Source organism: Kockovaella imperatae (genome assembly GCF_002102565.1).
Source record: "Kockovaella imperatae strain NRRL Y-17943 chromosome Unknown BD324scaffold_12, whole genome shotgun sequence".
Classification (NCBI taxonomy): domain Eukaryota; kingdom Fungi; phylum Basidiomycota; class Tremellomycetes; order Tremellales; family Cuniculitremaceae; genus Kockovaella; species Kockovaella imperatae.
Window position 1 is genome coordinate 199,966 of NW_019028952.1, and position 22,529 is coordinate 222,494.

General features: G+C 51.4%; 11 protein-coding genes across 11 annotated transcripts; 7 read left to right on the forward strand and 4 right to left on the reverse strand.

The window, feature by feature from the left end:
• Positions 1-652: 652 nt before the first annotated feature.
• On the forward strand, positions 653-1,797 carry BD324DRAFT_633479 (hypothetical protein). Its single transcript, XM_022016625.1, has one exon. It carries the CDS (start codon positions 856-858, stop codon positions 1,738-1,740), a length of 885 nt encoding a protein of 294 aa, XP_021869195.1. The 5' UTR covers positions 653-855; the 3' UTR covers positions 1,741-1,797.
• A 20-nt stretch (positions 1,798-1,817) lies between these two features.
• BD324DRAFT_633480 (hypothetical protein) lies at positions 1,818-2,722 on the forward strand. The gene is made up of 3 exons (XM_022016626.1): positions 1,818-2,110; positions 2,237-2,472; positions 2,525-2,722. Exons 1-3 carry the CDS (start codon positions 2,044-2,046, stop codon positions 2,603-2,605), a joined length of 384 nt encoding a protein of 127 aa, XP_021869196.1. The 5' UTR covers positions 1,818-2,043; the 3' UTR covers positions 2,606-2,722.
• Positions 2,723-4,027: 1,305 nt separating this feature from the next.
• On the forward strand, positions 4,028-6,688 carry BD324DRAFT_633486 (hypothetical protein). Its single transcript, XM_022016627.1, has 10 exons — positions 4,028-4,161; positions 4,222-4,362; positions 4,419-4,593; positions 4,631-4,733; positions 4,776-4,959; positions 5,002-5,955; positions 5,997-6,198; positions 6,238-6,339; positions 6,376-6,446; positions 6,488-6,688. The coding sequence occupies exons 1-10, from the start codon at positions 4,141-4,143 to the stop codon at positions 6,551-6,553; spliced, it is 2,019 nt and encodes a 672-aa protein (XP_021869197.1). The 5' UTR covers positions 4,028-4,140; the 3' UTR covers positions 6,554-6,688.
• A 438-nt stretch (positions 6,689-7,126) lies between these two features.
• Positions 7,127-9,233, forward strand: BD324DRAFT_582450 (hypothetical protein; the record flags this gene model as incomplete). The annotated part of the gene is made up of 7 exons (XM_022013558.1): positions 7,127-7,540; positions 7,597-7,760; positions 7,803-7,933; positions 7,988-8,085; positions 8,135-8,342; positions 8,398-8,871; positions 8,932-9,233. 7 exons carry the CDS (start codon positions 7,127-7,129, stop codon positions 9,231-9,233), a joined length of 1,791 nt encoding a protein of 596 aa, XP_021869198.1.
• On the reverse strand, positions 9,033-10,828 carry BD324DRAFT_110123 (hypothetical protein). The gene is made up of 5 exons (XM_022011930.1): positions 10,599-10,828; positions 10,455-10,549; positions 10,082-10,413; positions 9,835-10,029; positions 9,033-9,775 (listed from the first exon to the last, which is right to left on the reverse strand). Exons 1-5 carry the CDS (start codon positions 10,636-10,638, stop codon positions 9,286-9,288), a joined length of 1,152 nt encoding a protein of 383 aa, XP_021869199.1. The 5' UTR covers positions 10,639-10,828; the 3' UTR covers positions 9,033-9,285.
• Positions 10,829-11,738: 910 nt separating this feature from the next.
• Positions 11,739-12,818, forward strand: BD324DRAFT_582595 (taurine catabolism dioxygenase TauD, TfdA family-domain-containing protein; the record flags this gene model as incomplete). Its single annotated transcript, XM_022013568.1, has 2 exons — positions 11,739-12,124; positions 12,179-12,818. 2 exons carry the CDS (start codon positions 11,739-11,741, stop codon positions 12,816-12,818), a joined length of 1,026 nt encoding a protein of 341 aa, XP_021869200.1.
• A 181-nt stretch (positions 12,819-12,999) lies between these two features.
• BD324DRAFT_652708 (hypothetical protein) lies at positions 13,000-13,601 on the reverse strand (the record flags this gene model as incomplete). The annotated part of the gene is made up of 5 exons (XM_022018538.1): positions 13,000-13,022; positions 13,075-13,161; positions 13,237-13,308; positions 13,395-13,539; positions 13,590-13,601. 5 exons carry the CDS (start codon positions 13,599-13,601, stop codon positions 13,000-13,002), a joined length of 339 nt encoding a protein of 112 aa, XP_021869201.1.
• Positions 13,602-13,672: 71 nt separating this feature from the next.
• On the forward strand, positions 13,673-15,971 carry BD324DRAFT_633498 (hypothetical protein). Its single transcript, XM_022016628.1, has 5 exons — positions 13,673-13,877; positions 13,932-14,115; positions 14,186-14,960; positions 15,019-15,365; positions 15,407-15,971. The coding sequence occupies exons 1-5, from the start codon at positions 13,844-13,846 to the stop codon at positions 15,945-15,947; spliced, it is 1,881 nt and encodes a 626-aa protein (XP_021869202.1). The 5' UTR covers positions 13,673-13,843; the 3' UTR covers positions 15,948-15,971.
• On the reverse strand, positions 15,972-17,111 carry BD324DRAFT_633500 (cytoplasm protein). Its single transcript, XM_022016629.1, has 5 exons — positions 16,634-17,111; positions 16,506-16,553; positions 16,397-16,434; positions 16,254-16,335; positions 15,972-16,195 (listed from the first exon to the last, which is right to left on the reverse strand). Exons 1-5 carry the CDS (start codon positions 16,893-16,895, stop codon positions 16,116-16,118), a joined length of 510 nt encoding a protein of 169 aa, XP_021869203.1. The 5' UTR covers positions 16,896-17,111; the 3' UTR covers positions 15,972-16,115.
• Positions 17,112-17,139: 28 nt separating this feature from the next.
• BD324DRAFT_633506 (14-3-3 domain-containing protein) lies at positions 17,140-18,809 on the reverse strand. Its single transcript, XM_022016630.1, has 6 exons — positions 18,435-18,809; positions 18,074-18,380; positions 17,852-18,022; positions 17,698-17,799; positions 17,581-17,648; positions 17,140-17,533 (listed from the first exon to the last, which is right to left on the reverse strand). Exons 1-6 carry the CDS (start codon positions 18,496-18,498, stop codon positions 17,463-17,465), a joined length of 783 nt encoding a protein of 260 aa, XP_021869204.1. The 5' UTR covers positions 18,499-18,809; the 3' UTR covers positions 17,140-17,462.
• Positions 18,810-19,580: 771 nt separating this feature from the next.
• BD324DRAFT_110486 (hypothetical protein) lies at positions 19,581-21,768 on the forward strand. Its single transcript, XM_022011931.1, has 11 exons — positions 19,581-19,818; positions 19,883-19,945; positions 20,003-20,066; positions 20,138-20,379; positions 20,433-20,598; positions 20,654-20,825; positions 20,865-21,064; positions 21,116-21,158; positions 21,206-21,293; positions 21,336-21,425; positions 21,480-21,768. The coding sequence occupies exons 1-11, from the start codon at positions 19,798-19,800 to the stop codon at positions 21,735-21,737; spliced, it is 1,407 nt and encodes a 468-aa protein (XP_021869205.1). The 5' UTR covers positions 19,581-19,797; the 3' UTR covers positions 21,738-21,768.
• The last annotated feature ends 761 nt before the right edge of the window (positions 21,769-22,529 follow it).

The window sequence follows — 22,529 nt, forward strand, 5'->3', positions numbered from 1 at the left end:
TTTGAACTGATGCACCTGCCCTGGGCAGAGCCTCTTCGGTTTACGAGATTGTATTGAGCTGTGACAGCCAAACTCTTCCCCACCCCAATTCTCGGTCATCGCCGACCAGCCCATGTCGTGGCGTGGCAAGACTATCCCTATCGCCTAAAGTACCCAAACGGCCAGATTCGCCTCGCTTCTTTGGCCTTCTGACGTGGCAGGTCTGCTGCTGGAAGGGGGGGAAGGGCTGCTTATCCTCCTACCTGCTTACTTGACAACGACGAGGTCTCTTCCGCGGATTCATCTCGGTACGGGCTATCCTCGGGACCGAGTCCGCATACTGTTCTGCATCGCCCTCAGCACATTCTCTCCAAGTTTTGGGACAATGAATCATTGCTGACTATGAGCCACACCGAGGGTGATCTAAGACCGCGTTTGGCGGATGTCTAAGCCTTGAGAAACCCATGACGAGGCGCTGCTTGGAATTGGTAGTCTGAGTAATCAATGAGAAGGGGAAAAAAAGGACTATTAGGATCCCACATTTGTAATGGTGTCACGTGCCCGATTACAAATGTACTGGCTTGAATTACAATTTTCCCGTTGTTGATCCCCCCTCTGGCTAATGATTAATCAGATTAGATTCAGATCAGCCGAAGGGTTGATCAATAGATGACCAAGATCTGAGAAAACCGCCAAAAGGTAGACCGTCGGTCTGAGCTGGGTGCATTGTGGTATAAAAAGGGCCATTATCGTCCAACTGATCAGAATTCTCCATCGCATCCTGAACAGCTCTCATCTCACAACACCAGTTTCAAACCAACCTCAGCCCATCCCATCGCACCGCTTCCACCAACCCCAACCCCCCTATCCTCAACCATGACTGTCGGAATCACAGGACCCACCGGAGGACTCGGATCTGCCATTGTCGACGAGATTCTTAACCGTTCTCTGGTCCCTACCTCAGACCTCATCCTGATCACTCGAGACGAATCGTCCGCCAAAGCCAAAGAATACGCCGCCAAAGGAGCTCAGGTCCGCAAAGGAGATTTCGGAGATGTTTCTACGCTAGGCTCAGCCTTCAAAGGCGTCGACTCGCTTTTGATCATGGCTCCCGGTCACCACGCTGGTCCGCACGGTGTCAAGTACCAGATCGACGCCATCGAAGCCGCCCATGAAGCTGGAGTATCCAAGTTCTATCTCGTATCGAACGTCGCTGCCAAGGCCAAGTCGGACTTTAGCCCGGCCGAAATTCACTATGAGGTCGAACAGCATTTGGAGAAGAAAGGTTACGATTTCGTCTCGCTTCGAAATGGATTCTACCTCTCCGTCGTCGATACATTCCTTGGAAACGCTCTGAAATCCGGGACGTTGACCGCTCCTCCCGATGGTCAGATCGCGTGGATTGACAGGGATGAATTGGGTCAGGCCGCCGCTCACATCATCACTGGAAAGTACAAGACGAATGGAAAGTATGTAGACTTGGTCGGATCCAAGAGCTGGACACTTAAGGACGCAGCGGACATCTTATCAAAAGTCACTGGAAAGGAGATCAAACGTCAAGAAGTCGAGCCCCAAGCGTTCACCGACGGGGCCATCGCGGCGGGAGTACCGGAGATGTGGGCAAGGCTCACCACTGCCATCGCGACCTGTGCTCATGATGGAGATTGGAGTAAGACCAGTGGACTTGTGGAGGAGATCCTCGGACATAAGAACAAGTCTCTAGAAGAGTACATAGAGGCTCAGTATGCCAACAAGGCTTAGGCTTAGTAGAGTACGGCCGGTGATTGAATCGTATCTCTCCATGCATCTAGTTCGGTTTTCTTTAATTGCCCCCACCCCCCATTTGGTAGATCCATCCGGGACCGGGATGAGACACGTGCCTCTTGTGACGTCATTCACCCGCGGCCTCTTAAACTTTCCCTTTGTAGACGCTTAGGTGTTCTTGACAATAATGTAGTACAACTGTTGTGACCTGATCTTCGTCCGTTTGCATTTCTACCTCACTGTACTATTTTGCAACCTCTCGTCAAAGACAGATATCACCAGCGCATCCCGCAGATCACAATGTACATCCCTACGCCTCAGTCTCTTCTCGTCTCGGCGCTCGCCATGACTGGTTCAATGATGAAGCGTGAGTTTGCGCCACCAGATCATGAACGTGGGCTGATCTTGTCATGTGTCTTTCTCTCGCCGTTGCTCCCTTCTCCGTACGTCTCCAAACGCTCTCTCATTCGCTTCACTTCCCTCGTCACCACAGCCTCCAAGGTCGTCTCTGGTAGCGTGACGGACTACGCCGTTGAGAAATGTCTCGATGACGATGGCACCACTCGATGCTCCAAGCCATTCCTCGTCTCTAAATCCACCTGCTACGAGATCAAATGGTCAACCGATGGAATTCTTTCTCATACCACTGCTGAGGTCCGAGATGCTGGATCCAACGAGATCGTCTACTACCGAGACACAGATGGTCAATGGACCCCTGAAAAGGGAGAGGTGGGTCACACGACCAACAATTCGATCATGTACTGACAAAGCTCCTCTAAAGCTCGTCTACCTCGACTTCAAGCCCAAGATCGCTGGTCAGGGCAACAAGACGGTCGACTACACCGTCAAGACATGCGAATAGGCGATTAGGCTCCCCAGCTTTAATTTGATGAGAATTCGTACACATAGCATGTAGCGTTCACTGAGGATGTCATCTGATTGTTGTCCTATTCGACATGCCGACGACCAGAGCTGACTGGCGTTGTGCTCTTATGCCTCTGACTCCATCAGAGCACATATGCTTCCATCTCATACATAGCAGGGGAATTTCTTCCCACATTCTCTTACGCTTGGAATCGATCTTTACGACAAGGATCGATTCGAACCCTTTGCGTGCGCAACTGATACAAAGGATCGGACTCGCCCAACAACTGTCAAACGCGTCTCAGTGCAAAACATCCCATTACAATCTCCTTGGCTGATTGATCCGGAATACCTCCTTTCACTCGCACCGCTCCAGAGACAAGGCATCCGTCACTTGCTTGAAGCCGAGAAAGATGTATAAGACTGAGTGATCGGAACCCAGGTCCTATACAAGTCCTCGTTCATAACGATCTCACAACAAGACAACGTCCCAAGTCACTTTCATTCTCTACACCTTCCCGGACACCTCTCTCTCCTCCTTGAGCTCCCTTTACACTACCTCCCGCCGATACATGATCTACCCGTTCTTTCCATTTGGCATGTACAATCCCCACCTTCATCCCGCCTATTTCTACCCTCGACTTATTCACTGGAATCACTACTACCCCATGTCTACCCCATACGTTCAACCCCATAGTATGAACTTTTCCGCCCCACTACAATCCAATGCCACCGTGAGTATGGGGCGTAGGAAATCTTCTCCTACTTTACTCATGCTGACAACGGGAGACGAACAGGCTGTACCATATAGCACAGAAGCCTACCAAGCCTCACGATCCGCGACCATCCCGAGAGTCTCCTCAGGCAGAAGCTCGCGCTCAGGAAAGTCCATCGGTAGTCGACAGACGGGTGCAGCAATGACTTCCTCATCTACATCCGCCAAGGTCATCGTTCAGCGTCCGCCGCCACCAAACACCAACTGCCACTAATCAGATTATCCTGTCGCCTGTGTCTCTTCCTTGCTCTCCGAGCCGTTCTCATCTGCTGCACTCATGTATGTAATTTGACATGTCAGCATGTTCCTTGGCTGGCCCGACACCAGCGCATCGGCCGAGCTACTTGACCGAGGCTTCGAGGTCTGTGTGGCACATCCGTAACATGAACCGAACGCAGTGCCAGAGTCCGTCTCCTCGTCCTCTAGTGCAGCAGCATGTAGCTGCTGTTCTACAGCACATGGCTCCCTGCATATGCCTCCCATACACCTCCATGGTCTGCATGCTTCACGCTAACAATGAACCCCTTACCCCAACCCCCGAATCAACCTCTGCTACCGCTATAAATAAAAGATAGGCGCGTCAGTGGCTCGCTGCGAGAAATGACGTCCCCCTCCCGTGGGGAAAGAGCGATTTATCTGTCCTGGTGCTGATTCTAACTATACTATCAACCCACGAGTTGCTCGTCGCAGTGAGAGAGCCGGATTTGAAGAGGATCTCTGCTGCTCATTAAGCTACACTCAAGAGCCCCAAGACCACCATGTCCAGATTCATCCGAGCGGTGAGCACAACCTAACTCCTTGGTTTCAAGAACATGAACTGACGTCCCCCTCTCTGGCAGTCCAAATACCGACACGTCTATGGCGAGAAAGCCAAGGAAAGATACGACAATGTCAAGATTACAGGATCAGCATGGGACACTGACTTGGTCTCTGCAAGTGCGACCCATTTAGCCATCAACTGGCAAGCTGCCGGAGGAGGTGTGAGTCTCGACACCCCAATTTTCATGATGCTGTCCAAGCTGAATCGCAATTCAAGGCATTCGTGATCCTCCCTACGTTCTCAGCCTTCTCCTCGCCAGCGCCTGCCGGATTTCCAACCAAGCTACCCGATATCTTGCCCTTAGCGCGAGGACATACCGCTCCGGTTCTGGACACTGCTTGGTCCCCTTTTGATGATGATCTCGTCGTATCTGCGGGAGATGATGGAAAGAGTGAGCCAACCCTAGGGGTGACAGAATCTCACAATAGTCTTCATTTGGAAGGTCGAGAACGGTTTGTTCGATGGCTGGGGCGAGGAAGGTTGGGAACCTCAGGACCTGGAGCCAAAAGCCAAACTTGATGTTGCTGGAAGGTGAGCTTCCGACAGGAATTCCAGGACTTATTTTCTTCGAAGGAAAGTAGGGCAGGTCCTTTTCCATCCTACTGCCTCCAACGTCTTGACCTCAGCATCTGGAGATCACATCGTCAGACTGTGGGACATCGAGAAAGGCTCAGACTCCGCGACCATTCAGCTCGAACCTCACAAGGACAGTATCCAAGGACTCTGCTGGAATCCTACGGGTACATTGCTAGCTACTGTGAGCACAAAGTCGATGCAATCTGCTGACCACTCTCCCAAGACCTGTCGAGACCGCAAACTTCGTCTTTTTGACCCAAGATCTGGGGGAGACCCTGTCCGAATCACAGATGGACATTCTGGCGTGAAGGGTTCCCGAGTGGTATGGTTGGGCGACAGGGATCGAATTGCGACGACTGGATTCAGTCGAATGTCCGACCGGGAAGTCTCCGTCTGGGATACTGGTTCTCTGAACAACCTCAAGACTGATTCTATCGACACTTCATCTGGAGTCTTGATGCCGTTCTTCCTCGAAGGTAACGACATTCTTTTCCTCGCGGGTAAAGGTGATGGAAATATCCGATACTACGAATACGAAAATGACACCCTCCACTACCTGAACGAATACAAATCTTCCGACCCTCAGCGCGGTATGACGTTCTTGCCTCGTCGAGCTCTCGACGTAGGTCAACACGAGATTGGAAGAGCTTTCAAGCTCGCGGGTGGTGGCGTGGAGCCCCTCTCGTTCATCGTCCCTAGGAAAGCAGAAAACTTCCAGTCGGATATCTTCCCGCCAGCTACTTCTTCCGAAGCCGCACTTTCTGGGTCCGACTGGTTCGGAGGCAAAGACGCCAGACCCAAAGTTGTGGATCTTCAGACTAAAGCTGTATCGACGAATTCGACACCTATCGCTTCGACACCCAAAAAAGCAGCACCAACAAAGACACAGTCTGAGCCGATCCCCAAAACGCCGACCCCTGCCCGAGAACCTTCACCTTCTCCGGTTAACAAGACGGAAACAGCGGCTGCTGGAGTCGCAGCTGCTGGGACCGCGGGACTGACCGCTGCAGCTACAGTGGCTGAAGCTGAGAAACCTAAAGACCAACCTGTAGAGGCTGCCAAAGATTTGGAAATCGAACAGCCTGACAGTGAAGACGAAGCTCCTGCGAAGTCTCCCGTGGAACAGAAACCTGCCGCTTCTACTTCTGCTCCTTCATCCGGTGCCAAGGTCACAGCGGTGAGTCTGAGCGTTTCATCTTTCTGCTGACCCGCCTTCAGCCAACCGATACGCTCCTCGTCAAACGATTATCTGACAAGGCGACTGTCCCCACTCGTGGATCCCCTCTTTCGGCCGGCTACGACCTGTACTCCGCCGAGGATATTCAAGTGCCCGGTCGAGGCAAAGCTTTGGTAGACCTGCAGATCTCTATTGCTTGTCCAGAGGGAACTTATGGTCGTGTCGCGCCTCGTAGTGGTCTCGGTGGGTACCAATGACTATCCCGAGAGGCTAATTGCTTAGCCTCAAAACACTCTATCGATACGGGTGCAGGAGTCATTGACGCTGACTATCGCGGACCCGTCAAGGTTCTATTGTATAACCACTCAGATACGGATTTCGAAAGTGAGCCGTCCATGTGCAAGGTATGCTGATACCTAGTTAAAACTGGAGATCGCATCGCTCAATTGATTCTTGAACGCGTCGCTATGGTTTCATTGCAAGAAGTAGACGTGAGTCAAGTCGATCTAGCTGCGGTGCTGATCGAGACCAGGATCTCGAAGCTACGAGTCGAGGAGCTGGAGGCTTTGGATCTACAGGAGGCTTTGGAGCCAAGTGACAGAGGGCAGAAGGGGGACTCGACAAAATTACAATGAATGCATGAATGATTTCAGGAGGCTTCTTCCGTTTGTGAACCGTTCCACGGAATTATTACCATTTATTAACATTTTTTGTTGTTGTCAATGATCCGGATGGGGTAGGTCCCAACAGCAGTCACTCTCCATCTTTCTCGTAGCTTGGGGCTATTCTGACGGTCGTTTCGAGGATGGCTCCCATCACTCCAGTCAAGGGACATCGACGAGGCGCATCTTCCATCTCCATAGCGACCTCTCCTGGAGGCTACGTGTCTGCCCAAGAGGAGACTCCCACGCGGACCGATCATCCAGACACTCCGTCCTTTTCCCCTTTACTCAATCGCCAAGGCGGACAAGGAGGCACCATCAAGGGCAAGCAACGCTCGAGCCAAGATGATGTACTCGCTCATGGAAGAAAGATTGGGAATGAAGAGGACGAGGACGATGACCAGACTCCTATTCCGACGCGTATAGACTTGGTGGACCGTACATTACATTATGGGAGAACCCCGACGACGGCGACGACGACGACAAAACAGAGCAGAATCTCAGAAGATATGGGCGAAGCCTCTAACGAAGAGGAAGAGGGTCAGGAGGAGAGGGAGGCGGACGACGATGACGGTCTGGACGACGACGAGTTGGACGGCCACGGTAGTCATTATGACCTCACCGCCAAGCTCCGTCAATCCCATCGGACAGATAGCGTTGAGAGCAGAGGTGGAGAAGGAGAGAGCGGCGCGAGTGCCGCAAGTGGGTCTGGATCAACATCTTTCAATTCGGATTCTATACTAGAGATATTGGACGATGAAGAAGAAGAAGAAAATAATGACCTTGGTTTGGATGAGGAGGAGGGAATGTTAGAAGACGAGCTGGCGGAAGGTGATCCGTTAGTCGGTACGAGTGGAAGAAGGAGAAGAAGACGTAAACGATGGGATGAAGGTGATGAGAAGAGCGACAAGTCACTGTTCGAGGTGAGCCAAGGAGGAGCACTGAATACAGCAAAAACATGCTGACTTGGGGGTTCAAGCTCGTCGCTCCTCTTGTCCTCGCTCATCCTCTGCCTCTCCTTCCCTTCCTCTCCGCTATACCGTCTGACTTCCTCCCCGCTGGTGTCGTGTTCTTCATCCCGATCTACTGTGTCTTGATAGCGCTGTCATCGTGCGCTCATATTGTCATCGTATACCTTGCTTGGTGAGTCACTCATTATGAAAAGTTGATATTAAATCCCCGCAGGTATCTCAAGGTCGGGAGCTTTGAAGAGGTCTTTGGTCGAGTCACTGGCAGATTCGGACGCTATGGTCGCTGGGCTGGTAGGGGGATCGTCATGCTATCCACAACGGGTCTCGTAGTCCCCTGGCTAGGATGTGAGTTTCATCGGAATCAGAATCAGCGAGGCATTGGCTGACTGAACGACACAGCTTTGCATTCTCTGCTGTCGCCGGTCGTCGATACTTTCCTACCGAATCACCCTGCTCTGCGGCATTCCATCTTATGGACAATCATCCCGTCAGCATGTGTATGTCTTCATCCCGAGCATTCGGCCCGTCGCTGACAAAAGACCATAGCTGCTACCGTCATTGTTTCCTTCCCGTATGACTCGGTCCATCCGCCGTTCGTCTCCATATCTTGCCCTCTTACTGCCCTTGGTCGTGTTCCTTGTCATCGGACGCACGTCAGAACTGAACAAGGCAGCTCAAGAGGATCTGCGCAGTCGAGATATCTTTCATAGAGCATTTGGCATTGAGGGAAAGAGCTCTGCAGGAGCTGGTATCAGTGGGTCCACAGCGGGTCAGCGGAGTATATTCCAAGCTGACAAAAGTCTCTTCAGCTACGCTTGCGATCTTCCTGTCCCCACATATCAACACTATTCCCATTCATCGGACATTGACCCGTAACAAACGCTCATCATTCCCTCTCCCATGCCTAATCTCCTCCGGAATCGTCCTAGCTCTCACACTCCCATTCGCTCTCGTCCCATATTACCTCTTACCTTACGATGACAATTCTATCGATCGATCGGTCTTTTCTCGCCTACCACTCGACGACGGTTGGGTCAATTTGGCTCGACTTTTCCAATGTTTCCTATCTCTTGGTACTTGCAATGTGTGGATCTTGAGATGTCGAGATACTGTGCTCTCAACGATGGGAGTAGAGTCGGGTGAACGTGTCAAAGCTGGCCGTTGGGTCGGTCTGGGACTTTGGGTCATCATCACTGCTTTAGCTTGTGTAAGAGGATGGGTTGGTCAAAAGATTGAAATGATCGGCATCATCTTGACCCTTGGAGTCGCATGGTTCCTTCCATGTGAGCCTTTTTGGTCCCGTACTGAAGAGGCAGTAACCCTCGCTGATGGGTTTTAACTAGCCCTCTTCTTCATCATTACTTTCCACGTCCGATCTCCCCTAGCGATCATTTTTACACACAAGCCTTCGGCAGTCAGCGCCAACGATCCTACACCTACGCTGGATTTACCTAGAGCTCATTCTCGTTCAGACAGTCTGAACGACCCGTCAACAGATGTCTTGCTGGCCAGGAAGGAGAGGCAATTACAGAAGAGAAGATTAGGCAGAAGATTATGGCAGGATCTTATCGTCTACGTCGGGATCTTGCCAGTCGGAAGCATCACTTTAGCTTGGTCTATAGGTTCATTCATAGGTTTATGGTGATAACGATGTGAATCAAGAAAACTATGCTACAGGGATGCCGCTGGATTGCAGTTTATACTTCTCCTCCTACCCACGCCCAAACGAGAAAACCAAATCCCCAAGGGCCAACAGCTGCCATTCTCCACCCTAGCCGTTTGACCGCTCGACGCAATGGACTTTCTGAAGCTATCCGAGCAAGGGAAGTCTCTGATCGGATGAAGGGCTTGATCCCCTGAGTCTTGTACGTGTGCAGGAGTGGATACCGACTCGACAGTGCTTCTGGACCGGAGAGGATCTTTTGACTGGCCCGTATTGGTCTTGAGACGACTTCTGCAGCTACTGAAGCCATTACACCGCCCGTGACGATAGTCACTGCTTGAGCAACTCGAGCGGAAGTCGGAGCGTGCCCTGAGCTGTCTTCATCGTTAGGAGTGGGCTGTCGAGGTGAAAAGAGGATAAAATTTGACCATGATTGCTCATAGGTTCCGGTCATGAACCCTCTGACACGCAGAGCGACACGACGAGTCACATCGAAGGCAGCGAAGAATACACTGTAGCTGATGCTGGATGGTGTGATTGTCAGATAGCATATCCAAAGGTATGTACGTATATTACGACTCACGCGTCTCGAGCCATCGCCCACCTCCATCCTGTCCACCAAGATGGACTCTTGACCCAGCTTTCGCTTGATAAAAACTGCTTTAGGGCTTGAAGAGGAGATGCAGGCGTATTCACAGTCGTAGCAGGCTTTGGAAGGGGTAGCTGAAGTACGCGGAGTAGGATAGATGTTATGGAGCTGGCGGAGTCGCGCAAAAGTCTGGACAGTGTCAAACGCTGATGAAAGAGCGACTTGAAGACGAGAAACTCACTTGACGACATTTTCGATGGGTGTAAAAGCTGCGCCTTGGAGGAGACCAGCTCCCGCACCGGCGATGGCGGATAAAAGCGTTGGGTGATAAGGGATGACACTCGGTCCAGTCATGAGCGTATGGAGATTGATGCGATCCGTCCCATCTGTCTCAGATAGGTCGAGGTGGGAAGGGTGATAATTTGATGATGAGGAGGTCGGATCATGGGGGTGATGAAAGAAAGGCAATTTGGCAAGCGACAGGGAGAAGAAGGAATGAGAAGTGAACAGGAGAAATCCAAGGGTGGTATTGATGAGTAAGGGCGGAAGGATGGTCAGTGTCACAGCGATAAGCTATCAATGAGGTGAGTCCCTCATGTTGGCCGGTCACTCACTCCCTGCTTGCTGCTCATCAATGAGCGAATGAAGGAGGCCGACAGATTCTGATCAGTCGACAAGGCGAGGTGCTTCAGACCTCCGAAAGTGTCCACTGGTCATGGAGTCAGCCCGCCCTTGAAAATAAGGCCGATAGACCTCACCTCTGGACGGTCGGAACAGTTTCGAAGGTCTTCGGAACATGAATCCTAGACCAAAAGTCAGTCTGCGTCGACTGATATCCAACAATTCGGCCACTTGCCAAGGTACAAGAACAGTGACCGGGTCAGAGCTGCTCCCGCCGAAGATGAAGTGCTGGCAGCGGAAGTCAGCGGCACTTGACCATTGTTGAGACTGGCCAAGGCCAAGGCCGAAGAAGTTGACGACGAGCTCCGCACTGGATTCTCATCCTCTTCCTCCTGCCCCTTGTCCATCCTCTCGCGGACTCGTTGTAGAGCAGATGGTCCATCATTGGAGACTCAAATGTTCGAAGCGGCTTTACGGCATCCGATTCCAATCCGAAACCGTCTCAGCTCATCCCGAGCCCAGCTTATTATCATTGTACAACATCGGTATTCGCCAGCATGCGTGGGCGCGTAGCTGGACTCGGGTCAGACATTACGCGAGTCTTTGCTAGTACAGGCGCCGACACATCGGCTATACGACTCGTCAGCCGATCCATCTCGACCACTGCTCTCACATTACCGACCTCTCGGACTCTCTCGGCTCCGGCATCAACGTCTGCGAGACTCATCCTCAGACGTGAATTGGCCACCAAAGCGTCGCGTGGTACCAAGGAGCCGCCGCAACCCCAACACACGAGCCCAAAGGGACTCGAGGACTTTTCAAATAGCCACCATGGCCACTCATTCAAGCAGATTTCTGACCACAGCTGGTCGGTCCTCACTTCAGAGCCGGGAACAAGGTCAAATTATGAGGTACAATTCCATCCCGGTCATCTCATCTTCAAGCGCCTGAACCGTGTCAATCCACCCACCGGCATTTCGGACTCAGACACTGCTCCAAGCCATGAAATCAGCTATATTCAACTGCGCGAAGCATGTTCTTGCACTCGATGCCTCGACCAAAATACGAGTCAAAAACATATAACGCTGGGACAAGTTTATAGAGAAGTCAGAAACGCAGGATGGATCGATAAACCGCTCGCGAGGCCCCTCGTACGGTTCTCGCACCCTGATGAACAGGGCAGGAGATCTCCCAGACTGGAGATATTGTGGGGGGAAGAGAAAGATTCACATATCTCTCATTACGATATCGCCAAGCTCTCCAGATTGAATCGAGAAATGGTCAGAAATTCTTCTTTGGCTCCTACTAGAATATGGAGAACCCCACAAGATCTTCTTCGCTTAGCTCAAAGACTGACGGGCGGCAAGCGCGATTTCGAGTTCGACTACGCTCAGCTGACAGACGCAAATAGTCAAGTGGTGGAAGACAGATTAGGTTGTTTACTATCTCAACTACAAACCGCCGGTATAGCCCTGATCAAGGGCGTCCCAATAGATACGACCACCGGAGAAAAGAGCGCAAAAGCTATCAAGGAAGTGGCTTCTTGGATCGGGCCCATACGACATACTTTTTACGGAGAAACATGGGACGTCATCAATCTCGGCAAGGATAGCAAGAACGTGGCGTACACGAACCATAATCTAGGGTTGCACATGGATCTCATGTAAGTCCATCAGCGGAAGAGAGAGGAGGGAATCAGAGCTGAAATCCTTATTAGGTACTTTGAGAATCCTCCGCGCTTCCAGCTTCTGCATTGTCTACGGAATCAGGTCGAGGGCGGAGCATCCTATTTCGTTGACTCGTTCGCTGTTCGATCTAGAATGCACAAGGAGTTCCCCACGTTACATCAGGCATTAAGCAAGAATCGGATACCTTTCAAATACAAGAATGACGGGCATTCGCTATTGACTAATCGAGCCATATTCGAAAGGAGTACCCACGGGGGCTGGACGACGGTCGCTTGGTCCCCTCCATTTCAGGGCGTCACTGGATCGCCCAACGAACGAGTCCAGAGGGATATCTCGGCAAAGTGGTCGGATCGCAACCAGGACTTCCTCGAAGGAGTCGCCAAATTCGAGGAACTGATCAATGACAGTGCGGCACGATACCAATTCACGATGAAGGCTGGTGATCTGGTCTTGTTTGATAATAGGCGAATCTTGCATGCTCGACAGGCGTTCACAGAGTATTCAGCAGAGAAGAAAAAGGAGATGGGAATTGTGGATGGGGAGGTCAACAGGTGGTTGAAGGGCTGTTACATCGATGGGGATGCGGTTTGGGATAAACTGGCAGTGCTGCGAGCCAAGTATGGGAAGCGGCAAAAGTGGGACTGGACAGGAGATAAAATAGCGGCCTGAGAGAGAACTAGAACATGTGCCTCTTGAGAATGGGCGATAGTCTCAGAAGTTGTAATCGAGTCGGAGATTTGCTGAATAGAGGGAGTACTGCAGCACAGGACGAAATCAATCTATGTTGCATCAGCTCAAGGTCGTCGCCTGTGGAGCCGTTAGAGTATAGTACAAGGATGCATGAATCCAATCAGTTGAATGGATTTTCAATCTCTGCGTTGCGACGTGAGCCAAGAGTCCGGATTGTGAAAAGTGTAGAGCTCACCCGCTGAACCGTCCGTGGGACTGATCAGGACCACATTAGGACCACGAAGCACTACTAACCCAAGCTCTCTCGAAGGCATGGATCCGTCTGTGGGGGAGAAACAAAAGAATAAAAGGCAACATATTAGCCTACAGCGACAGCGTCCTTGAACTTCCAACTTACTCTCGTACTCTTCGACCACTTCATCCATGACGAGGTTCATCAATTGGTCGTATCCTTTCAATATCCCAGTGACTGGCCGGTCAATATCAGTGCCTTTCCTCCAGTAACCAGACAGCGTATACACCGAGCCACCGCCCACCATCGTATATATCACTCACCCTCTCTACCACCCATGAACTTGACTCTTATACTCTGATCCACGTAAGTCTGCAAGTTCAATATACTCTCTCGCTTCTTCTTGTCGCCAGCGTGACCACCGGAAGGAGCACCTCCACGAGAAGGGCCACCGCCGCGTCCACCTCCCTAATGATCATGAGTCAATCTGGCTTGTACCAAGTAGCGCCATGACTCACTCTGCCAGACATTCTGTGGCTTGTATAGGTTGAAATGGACAAGAGTTCCAGTGTAGGCCCAAAAGGTCACCTACAAGCGGGTGTGTCCCTTGGGATAAAGTCTGACATGTAAATTAGCCAACTGAATCCGAAAATAATCGCGCCGCCCGGCAAGCAGCAGTGAAGTCCAAATGAGCTGCTAATAGAGCTTGCTCGTCCTTATACCGTGCTACAAGACCCGAGTTCAAGCGTCAGCAGCGGCTCTGCACTGACTCATGACTGCTCAGAAGAACGATCTGTCCTTTGGCGGTGAGTCACAGCATCCACGGTACATAATGCACGAGCTGATCCTCCTCGTTTCAGTCCTCAGTCTCCTGTCCAAAGAGCGGGGTGTCTACGGGATCCGTAATGGTGACCATGAACGATATCAGCGTCATTGCTCCAACAAGATACACAGGTTGAGACAGGTGTCGGGTCTGACGTGTGGCAAAGGGAAAGTCTACAAGAAACCCGTGGCTATCACCAAGGATACCGTTAAAGATGTCCGGTGGGTTAAAACGGCCATTACCAACAACTGCCGTACAACTGACAAGCACCACGCGGCGCCCACTTCTTAGCCAACTGCAACTTCTACTTTTCTCGTCTGAACGATCCCTGGCGCACTCACATCGCTTGAAATCGCTCTCATCCAAGCCTAATGTCGAAATCCCCAAAAGGACACTACGGAAAGAACAGATATCCTGGCTTCGAGCTGCTCTGAAAAGCTCGACAAGCCTTTACACTATTGCCACGTCTTTATCTAGCTCTTCTCAACTGGACACTCGGACACTGGCGGAAATTACAATCTACCATTTGTCAATCAGATCGGAACTTTCGTTTGAACGATCCAACTGGGCCGAGAGTCTCACGGATCTCTGCGCACGACGCCGACTGCTGATGACTATGGGTGACGCCGCCAAGAACTCGTACGACCATGCGCTTGCCAATGAGTTCATTGACTCGTACGACCCACTCATCCGATTCTGCGCATACAAATTGGGAAGAAAAGACAGTCACGATATCGAAGGGGTAGTCTCGGACATCGACGACGAGATGATGGGAGAGGCCGTCCCTGAATTTCTGAACCTCGTCAGTAGTCTCAGGGAAGCCGTTGGCGCGGCGGACTTGGAGAAGGGACGGAAAGAGCTGCAAGACGTCTCATTTGCAGGTGACAAGATTGACCTGAGAAATGCCGAGTTCGTTCAGGTCATGTTGAAAGTGCAGGAAACGCTTGGACGGCTCCAGCACAAGGCGGAAGGTGGAAAGGGAAGAGCGATGAAAGGCTGGGATAGTGTCTTGAGCGTCCTTGGCGACGCTGAAGGAGTCGCTAAGAGGCTACTGGATGATCACGAGGTGAGGCCTAGAGACAGTATTCTACCTCGTCATTCTCGCTGAATATGAATGATGACAGGCATCTGGATCATCGACCTCTCTCAAATCCACTCGAACGGCTGAAACCCTTTCCTTGGCTCATCAATACATCGTCTTCCTTCTCCTTTCTTACCGGGTCAAACGAGATCTCGTCCTAGTCGAGACGTTACAAAACGCCTCGGTTGTCCCTTCCGAGCCGAAGATATTCAAGATCCCCGGAGGTCGGGTCAAAGTCGAAGAAGCGGTCAAGAGTCTCGCTGCGATCATAAAGCTCTACGATACCATTTTGCAAAGTCTGTCTCAAGTGAGATCTTTGGCGATTGTTGAGGAGAAGGACGGGGTCAGGATTATGGCGGAAGGTTTGGAAGCCTTCTTCCACTCCAAAAGGTGAGCTCTGAAGTACGGGGCATTATCCTCACACGACGTAGATGCTATCAACTTGCTCGTCTGCACTGTATTCACCCTGCTCCGTCCTACGCTTCAGCCGTGCAGCTCGTGTCTCGAGCAGATACCCTGGCTCAAAAAGCCAAGAGAGCGCTCACGAAACCCGACGTCCCTCTACAGGAAGAAATCCTCACGATCAAATCGGAAGAGATCGACAAGCTCGCAGCCAATATCCAAGCACTTGAATCAGCAGCCAAAGAAGCCCTTTTCGCCGAACGTATCCCGAAACCTGTATTCTTCGACACAGCCTTCAACTATATCGATCTGCCCATGGACGACCTCGAGGTCTTGGCAGGTATCAAGAAGAAATCTGAACCACCTACTCCATCCAAAGCATCTTCTCAACCAGCTGCGCATAGCGTTCACCCTTCAGCGCCTGCTGCAAAACCCAACGCCCCGGTCGAAAAGGTTAAGGCGGCTTCGAACCGCACCACGCGAGAGACTACACCTGCACTGGAAGAAGATGGGCCGAAGGCTGGAGAGAAGCCAAAGGGATGGCTTGGAGGATGGTTTGGGAGATCTTAGGTACGAAGGGAAAGAAAATGCATATGATTGACAGGTCTATCTCGTCGTATCCCTACAAATCTCCTCTAGAATGTCCTCCAGGTCATTGCCTGACTTTTATTGCTGCTATCGCTGTGGCGAGTTTGGACCTAGCGACCCTAGAGAGAGGCGATGTACACTGAGATCTGTTCACTCCCACTTGATCTCTGGATTCGCTTTAAAAGCCTCGTAGGCTGCCCGGTTGAACATTGATAGTTCCGTCTCGTTCTCTGTGGGCCATGCGTCAATTCAAGTGTCCAGTGTTGCGAAAGGGAAATCAGCCCTCACCTGCACCTATCTCTGCTAGGGTCTTGGAGGGATCGTCCAAGATCCATTCATCATTCTCGAGGTTGATGATGAGATTGGTGGTCTAGAGTCCATAATTCAGCTTATGCCCCTGGCGCACGGCAGCACGATACCATGAGGATCACCTTGTGCCCGTGTGCTACAGTGTAGACTTTCATAGTGTCTGCAGATGTGCAGATGGCGTCAGTCAAGGAACCGTACAAACTATCTCTAGGTGGCGTGCTTCAATCTCACCTAATTGGAGTGCCCGGAACGGCTTGAAACCAGGTGCCGTCTTGAGTCCTGTGCTCTTCAGTTAGGACCCCTTTCCGCAACACATTATCTTTGGCCAGGGCTTTTGTCTCCCTACAGAGCAGACTCACTCTCCCTCACTAAATCCATCAATTGCCCCACGGTCAATGTTTCCAAGTTGAGATCCGGCAAGACCATAGCTTTGAACGTCCTGTACTCGAAAGACTTGACGATCCGAACTGTCAGCGTTGCGTTGGTCCGGGGTCTCAATTCCGTCGATAGAGCTGATGGAGCCTCATCGTAAACGGGTTGAAATGCATGAAACCCATTGGATTGAGGAGGAGGAGCAGGGGGTGTGGATGGATCCGATTCTGGTTGGTCCGAGCTGGACATGATATGACTGGGCTGAGCTTGCTTAGGGCTGCTATGCGTCACGCTCAACCCTATGCTATCTTCTAAAGGCTGTCATGGAGAACGTCAAATGCTGCTTGGGGATGTGGTCGGCTTGGTGATGAATGTCTCGATCATTTCATCAGCCAACCAGACCAGAATTTGCCCAAAAAATTACGACCACTTTGAGATTTCAGCTGTCCGTCTCATGGTGGTGCCTGACCCAAACTCTCAGACGCGTCGATGGATTGTAGAAATGCAGCGCGTCACGTCTGTCCGGGGTGGGGCTTAACACGGACAGTGAGCGCATGACCAACTGCTTCGCTCGCAATGCTGCCCAGTGTAACGAATACTTTGGTTCATCTGAAAATATCGACGCTATGGCGTAAACAAGGGGTTTGGAAAGGAGGAGAAAGAGTGGAGAGGACGGAATAACAGCTATGGCGAGAGCGAGAGTAGAGAGGATGACGGGTAGTAAGAGGTGGATCGAGGGGGTGGTAGCGCCGTACGGAACCCGAGAAATGCAAGTCAAACTCTTTGTCTCTTCGGTATGGTAATGGCACACTCTCTCTAAGCTGCCGCAGCAGGGGCCTCTTCAGCTTTGGATTCCTCTTCCCGCTTTGGCGCGTCGTCTCCAGTGCCTGTCATGTCAGCGTGGGAGAGACCAGACACAGATCAGAATGCTCACCCTCAGTCATGTCGGAGGTCCAGAGGGTCAAGTTGTCACGCAAGAGTTGCATGATGAGGGTAGAGTCCCTGATAACAACTTAGCCGAGCCCTGACACGGCTTTTCCGGTCTACTCACTTGTAAGACTCCTCGGACAGGGTGTCGAGCTCGGCAATGGCATCGTCGAAAGCCTGCTTAGCGAGGTGGCACGCACGGTCGGGGCTGTTGAGGATCTCGTAGCTGGGCACAGGGAATCAGACAAACGCCTCGGAGTATTCGAAAGGCCACTCACTAGAAGACCGAGAAGTTGAGGGCAAGACCCAGACGGATGGGGTGTGTTGGTGGAAGCTCAGTGACGGCGACGTCCGAAGCGGCCTTGTAGGCCTCGAGCGATTTGTCGGCAGAGTCCTTTCTCTTGTCGCCAGTAGCGAATTCAGCGAGGTAACGGTGGTAGTCTCCCATCCTGTCCAAGACATCAGTCATTCATCAAATCGTCGAAAGCAGCTTCACTCACATTTTGTGGTAGAAGACTTTGCTCTCTCCGCTGGCGGCGGAGGGAATGAGGTGCTTCTCCAAGACTTGCAGAATGTCCTCGCAGATCTTGGCGAGTTCGCCCTCAATCTTTTCCCTGTAGGCCTTGATCATGGAGACCTGGTCGGCGTTACCCTTGGACTCTTCCTTCTGTTCGATGGAAGAGACGATTCGCCAAGAGGCACGACGAGCACCAATGACGTTCTTGTAGGCGACGGAAAGGAGGTTTCGCTCTTCAACGGTGAGCTCTTGGTCGGCAGAGGCGACGGTCTTCATGTTCTCAACCATTTCTATGCGGCAAGGGTGAGCGGCTAGCAGGAGGAAAAAGTAGGGCACAGACTCACCCTCATATCGCTCAGCCTGCTCAGCGAGCTTCGCGAGGTAAACGGAGTCTTCTCGATTAGACATCTGCGAACGCAGGCGAAGAATGATAGTTGCGATGACGAGAGACGAGCGAAGAGAACAGTGGCGAGAGGTCGGCGAAGATTGAAAAGGAACGCACTCGTCAGCATTCGCACGATATTGTTGTCAAGGATCGCGATCCTAGATACGCCCGGATCGCCCCGTTTGCAGAGATTAGGGGGAGTTTGCAACGGCATGTCACGAAGTTGTGATACCTGCGGGGAAGGCCCACAACCCAATGATATGCGGCCCGATGGTCTTCGAACGCGTTGAAGGAGACGAGACGCGACTCACTGTTGAAAGCGGTGTAAACGAGAGTCAACTGTTGAATCAAACGAATTGATTTATAAAGTGAGCGGTGTGACAGAGGCGAGACGAGTGATTGAGCAAGAGGGTGGCCAGACGAGCAAGAAGAAGCAAGCAAGCAGGAGCGTCAGTGAATGTTCTATCGCTCTGTCGATGTCAAATAGAAGGATGCGGAATGGTATAAAAATGGGTTCACGTCGGAAACGCAGGGGACAAAGGAGGGTGCAAGGGGGGAGGAGGAGCGAGGGAAAAGAAAAAGAGGCCAATGACTTTGTTGTGCAACGCACGCTGTAGATGGATGGATGGGTAGTAGGGCAACGTGGGAAGGGCACGATAGGATAGACGGGTTGGAGACTCTGGTAGGAGTATCCCAAAGGTTGCGCGAGGGGAGGATTAATGGATGACTCCACCAACTACACGTAGGTCACGGTTGTCGCGCGCCTCCCCCAATTCTTGTTTCTCCCGCTTTCTTTTGTTGCGCCCCGGTTATGATCCTTATCTTTCCATATCCCCTCGCAGCGCTGTAGCTCTTGGACTCACCTGGTAGGCGATGAAACTGTCGGTTGCAACAATCTAAAGAGGTTGTTGTGAGTGTGATAGAATGAAATAGAAAGATAGGGGGGAGGAAGAGGGAGAAGGAAGGAAGGAAGGGGGGAAGCGTGGGCTAAAACTCGGTGGGAGCGTATTGGCCCAGCCCAGTTGATTACGCCCCTCTCTCCTCTCGGTGCCGTGACGCTGTGGGCGGGGGCGGCGTTATAAATCACAGGCTCTGTCTATATCGGCATTATACATTTATGTGGCACTCTATCTTCGATGAACGGTGGGCTCTGACGCGGCGATATATCAACATGTGGCGCGGATGCTTTATTCACGGTAACTGACACGAGGACGACTCAACCGGTCCAGTCCGACACTTGAGTGATCAGTGGATGAATGCCATTCAAGTTACGATTGATTTAGCGAGTAACGTCCAGCCCATACTTTCGTACGACAGCCAACATGGCCAATATGGTACCGCAGGTGAGAGGCTCTGCTTTGACCTTGGACTGAGGCATTATGTTGACACCCGGCGGCTTCCTCACAGGAGGAGCTGCCCGTCCTCGAGGCATTCATCAACATCCGTAACAGGTTGACAGCTCTGAAAAAGGTCAGTCGGCCTGCTAACACCGTCAAAGCTGCATCAACCCACTGACACGTCCCCCAGGATACCACCCGATTCATCCGAGCCCAAGATGTCATGTCGATATATAATTCGGTCGTGAAGCAAGGTTGGTGGTGTACAGGTCCGCCACACGTGTTTTCTTTGACTGACTTTGTCGACCCCCTTTTGAATCAACAGTGACTCGCTTGAACGACATTCGAGATGAGCAAGCTAGTCATACATCTCTCGCTACGAACAATGCGTCTTCTTCCTCCTCGACATCGGCAAACGGTGCGAATGGTTCGGGTCCTGCGCCTCCAGAACCGAATCGTGTCGATACCATCATTGCGGATGTCTTTGGATTGCTCAGCTTGTTCTTCTTAACTATAGGCAAGAGTAGGGAGACGCCAGCGACGTATAGTCAGATCGCGTCCATGAGGGTGAGCAGCGTCGTCTCAGCTTTACTCCAGCTCACACACACACACCGCTCTAGCAAATCCTCCTTCACATGAATGAAACGGGTGCATATACCGAGGCGTATCTCGAGCCATTTAGACATCGACTGGATGCATTGAGAGAGATTCTTGAGCAGGACTCGAGGGATGGAAAACATCCCGAACCTATCGTCAGGCTGATGAGGAAGAAACTGGATGGCGTTGGTGAGTCGTACTGCTTCGTCACTCAACGCAGTGCATTGCTGACACACCATACCAGAGCGACAACTGAATGACATGTTCGAATCTGTCTCTGTCATATCCGTCGAACTGGTCCCATTACATCAGAAACTCGTCGGACTACGGAAACAATTGGCCATCCTCTCAGCAGAGGAACGTCCACAGCGAGCAGAATACAAAGCAGTCTTGGAAGAATTACGGAGAATCGACTCGTGAGCTCGCATACCTCGTTCAGGAGCTGATGCCATCAGCAAACGCGTGGATGGGAAATTCCTCGGACCTGGAGGATCCTCTGTCCCCGAAGGACAAGCACTTCTCACTGGTATCCTTGATCAATGCTTTGAGATGGCACATGATTTGAAAGCCAGAGAGGCGGAGGAAGATGTATCACCGACTCTGAAGCCGATCTATGACAGGTTGTCAGAAATCAAAGCTCAGCTGGAGAGATTGCGTGAGCTCTCAGTTTCGATGTCCAGTATCCTAGAGCTCACACATGGGACAGTGTTGACTCATCGATGGACACTGCGGGAGACGGACCTCTACAAGTGAGTCATGCTCTCCTCTGCGAAAACTTGAGCTGACTGAGTCCCAGCTACGCCATGTCACTACGTGAAATCGACGCCATGCGGGTGGACGGGAAATTTGTGGATGCAGAAGGCAACAAAGCAGACGGACAATATGTGAGTTGAGATCTCCGTCTCAATTGCTGATTTTTTTCACAGGCCCTTTTGTTCCTCCTCCGGCGCTCCCATCAACTGATCTACCGCCTCATCTCGGAGTCTGAGCCAATCTCAGAAGAGCTCATGCCGATCGTCAGTCGGACGACAATCACTCCCATGTCTCACGCTGACACTTCACCCCTCCAGGCCAACAAGCTGTCGACGATCAAGAAATGCCTGAACGAGGTTCTGAAATACGGTGGACCATACACTCCACGCGATCTCTATCCATACCATCTTGCCCTACATCAGATTGACAGTCTGAGAAAAGACGACAAATTTTACGCCGACGATGGCAGTATACCTGAAGGTCAGGCGATCCTCGTCGCTCAACTTAGCGAAGCGCATGAACTCTTGGAGATGTTGAAGGAGACCATGTCGGACGAGGAAGAGGACGAGGAGTAAGCGCGCGTCGGTGTAAACACGGGCAGACTTGGCAACGATATAGTGGTGCAAGTATATATTTTCATCGAAAGCATACAGGGGACGCATGTAGCAAATCGACCATTGGCGATGCCCAGGGTACGCTGCAAGTTCGGAGGCCTCGCCGTAAGGAGCATGCTATCGCAGTTGAACTATGTTCCCGGCTTCCCGAGAATTGTCCAGTTCTGTGAATTAAGTGAAACGCTACGCGCTCCGAAAATTGTGTGCAGTTTACGTATCTGTGATGATTGAGCGTTTCACCGACCTGACGGCGAGATACTAGGGCTGTCAACCGTCCATGGAGCCAAAGCACGTGACTTGTCATGCATATGACAACTTCTGGTACAGGTTGAGGCCCTCAGGCCAATCTAGGACGAAATATAACCCCTTTATCTGATGACGTCATATACTTCAATCTCCTCCCATCCAAGTTCAGTGTATCCTTCAAAGAACAGCATTGAAGCTTGTATAGGGCACAGAAGCCAGAATTCAGGGGATTAATGAGGTCATAGCCTCTGTTTGAGGGAGTTTATATGTAAGCTATACACACCCAAAGAAGCTAGATTGAGATACTCAGAGAGGAATCTGGTGTGAATGGATTGCCAATTCTGTGAAATGGTGGAGCTGAAATTGGGAATCATCAGTCTCCAGTTGGGAAATTTATAAACCCTGCCTCTTTACCCTTTTCCTATTCTTTTTGGCCTTCCTCCCACTTTCTCCCCTCTGCTGTTTTCTACATTCTCTACATCTTGCTGGATACAACATCTTAGACCC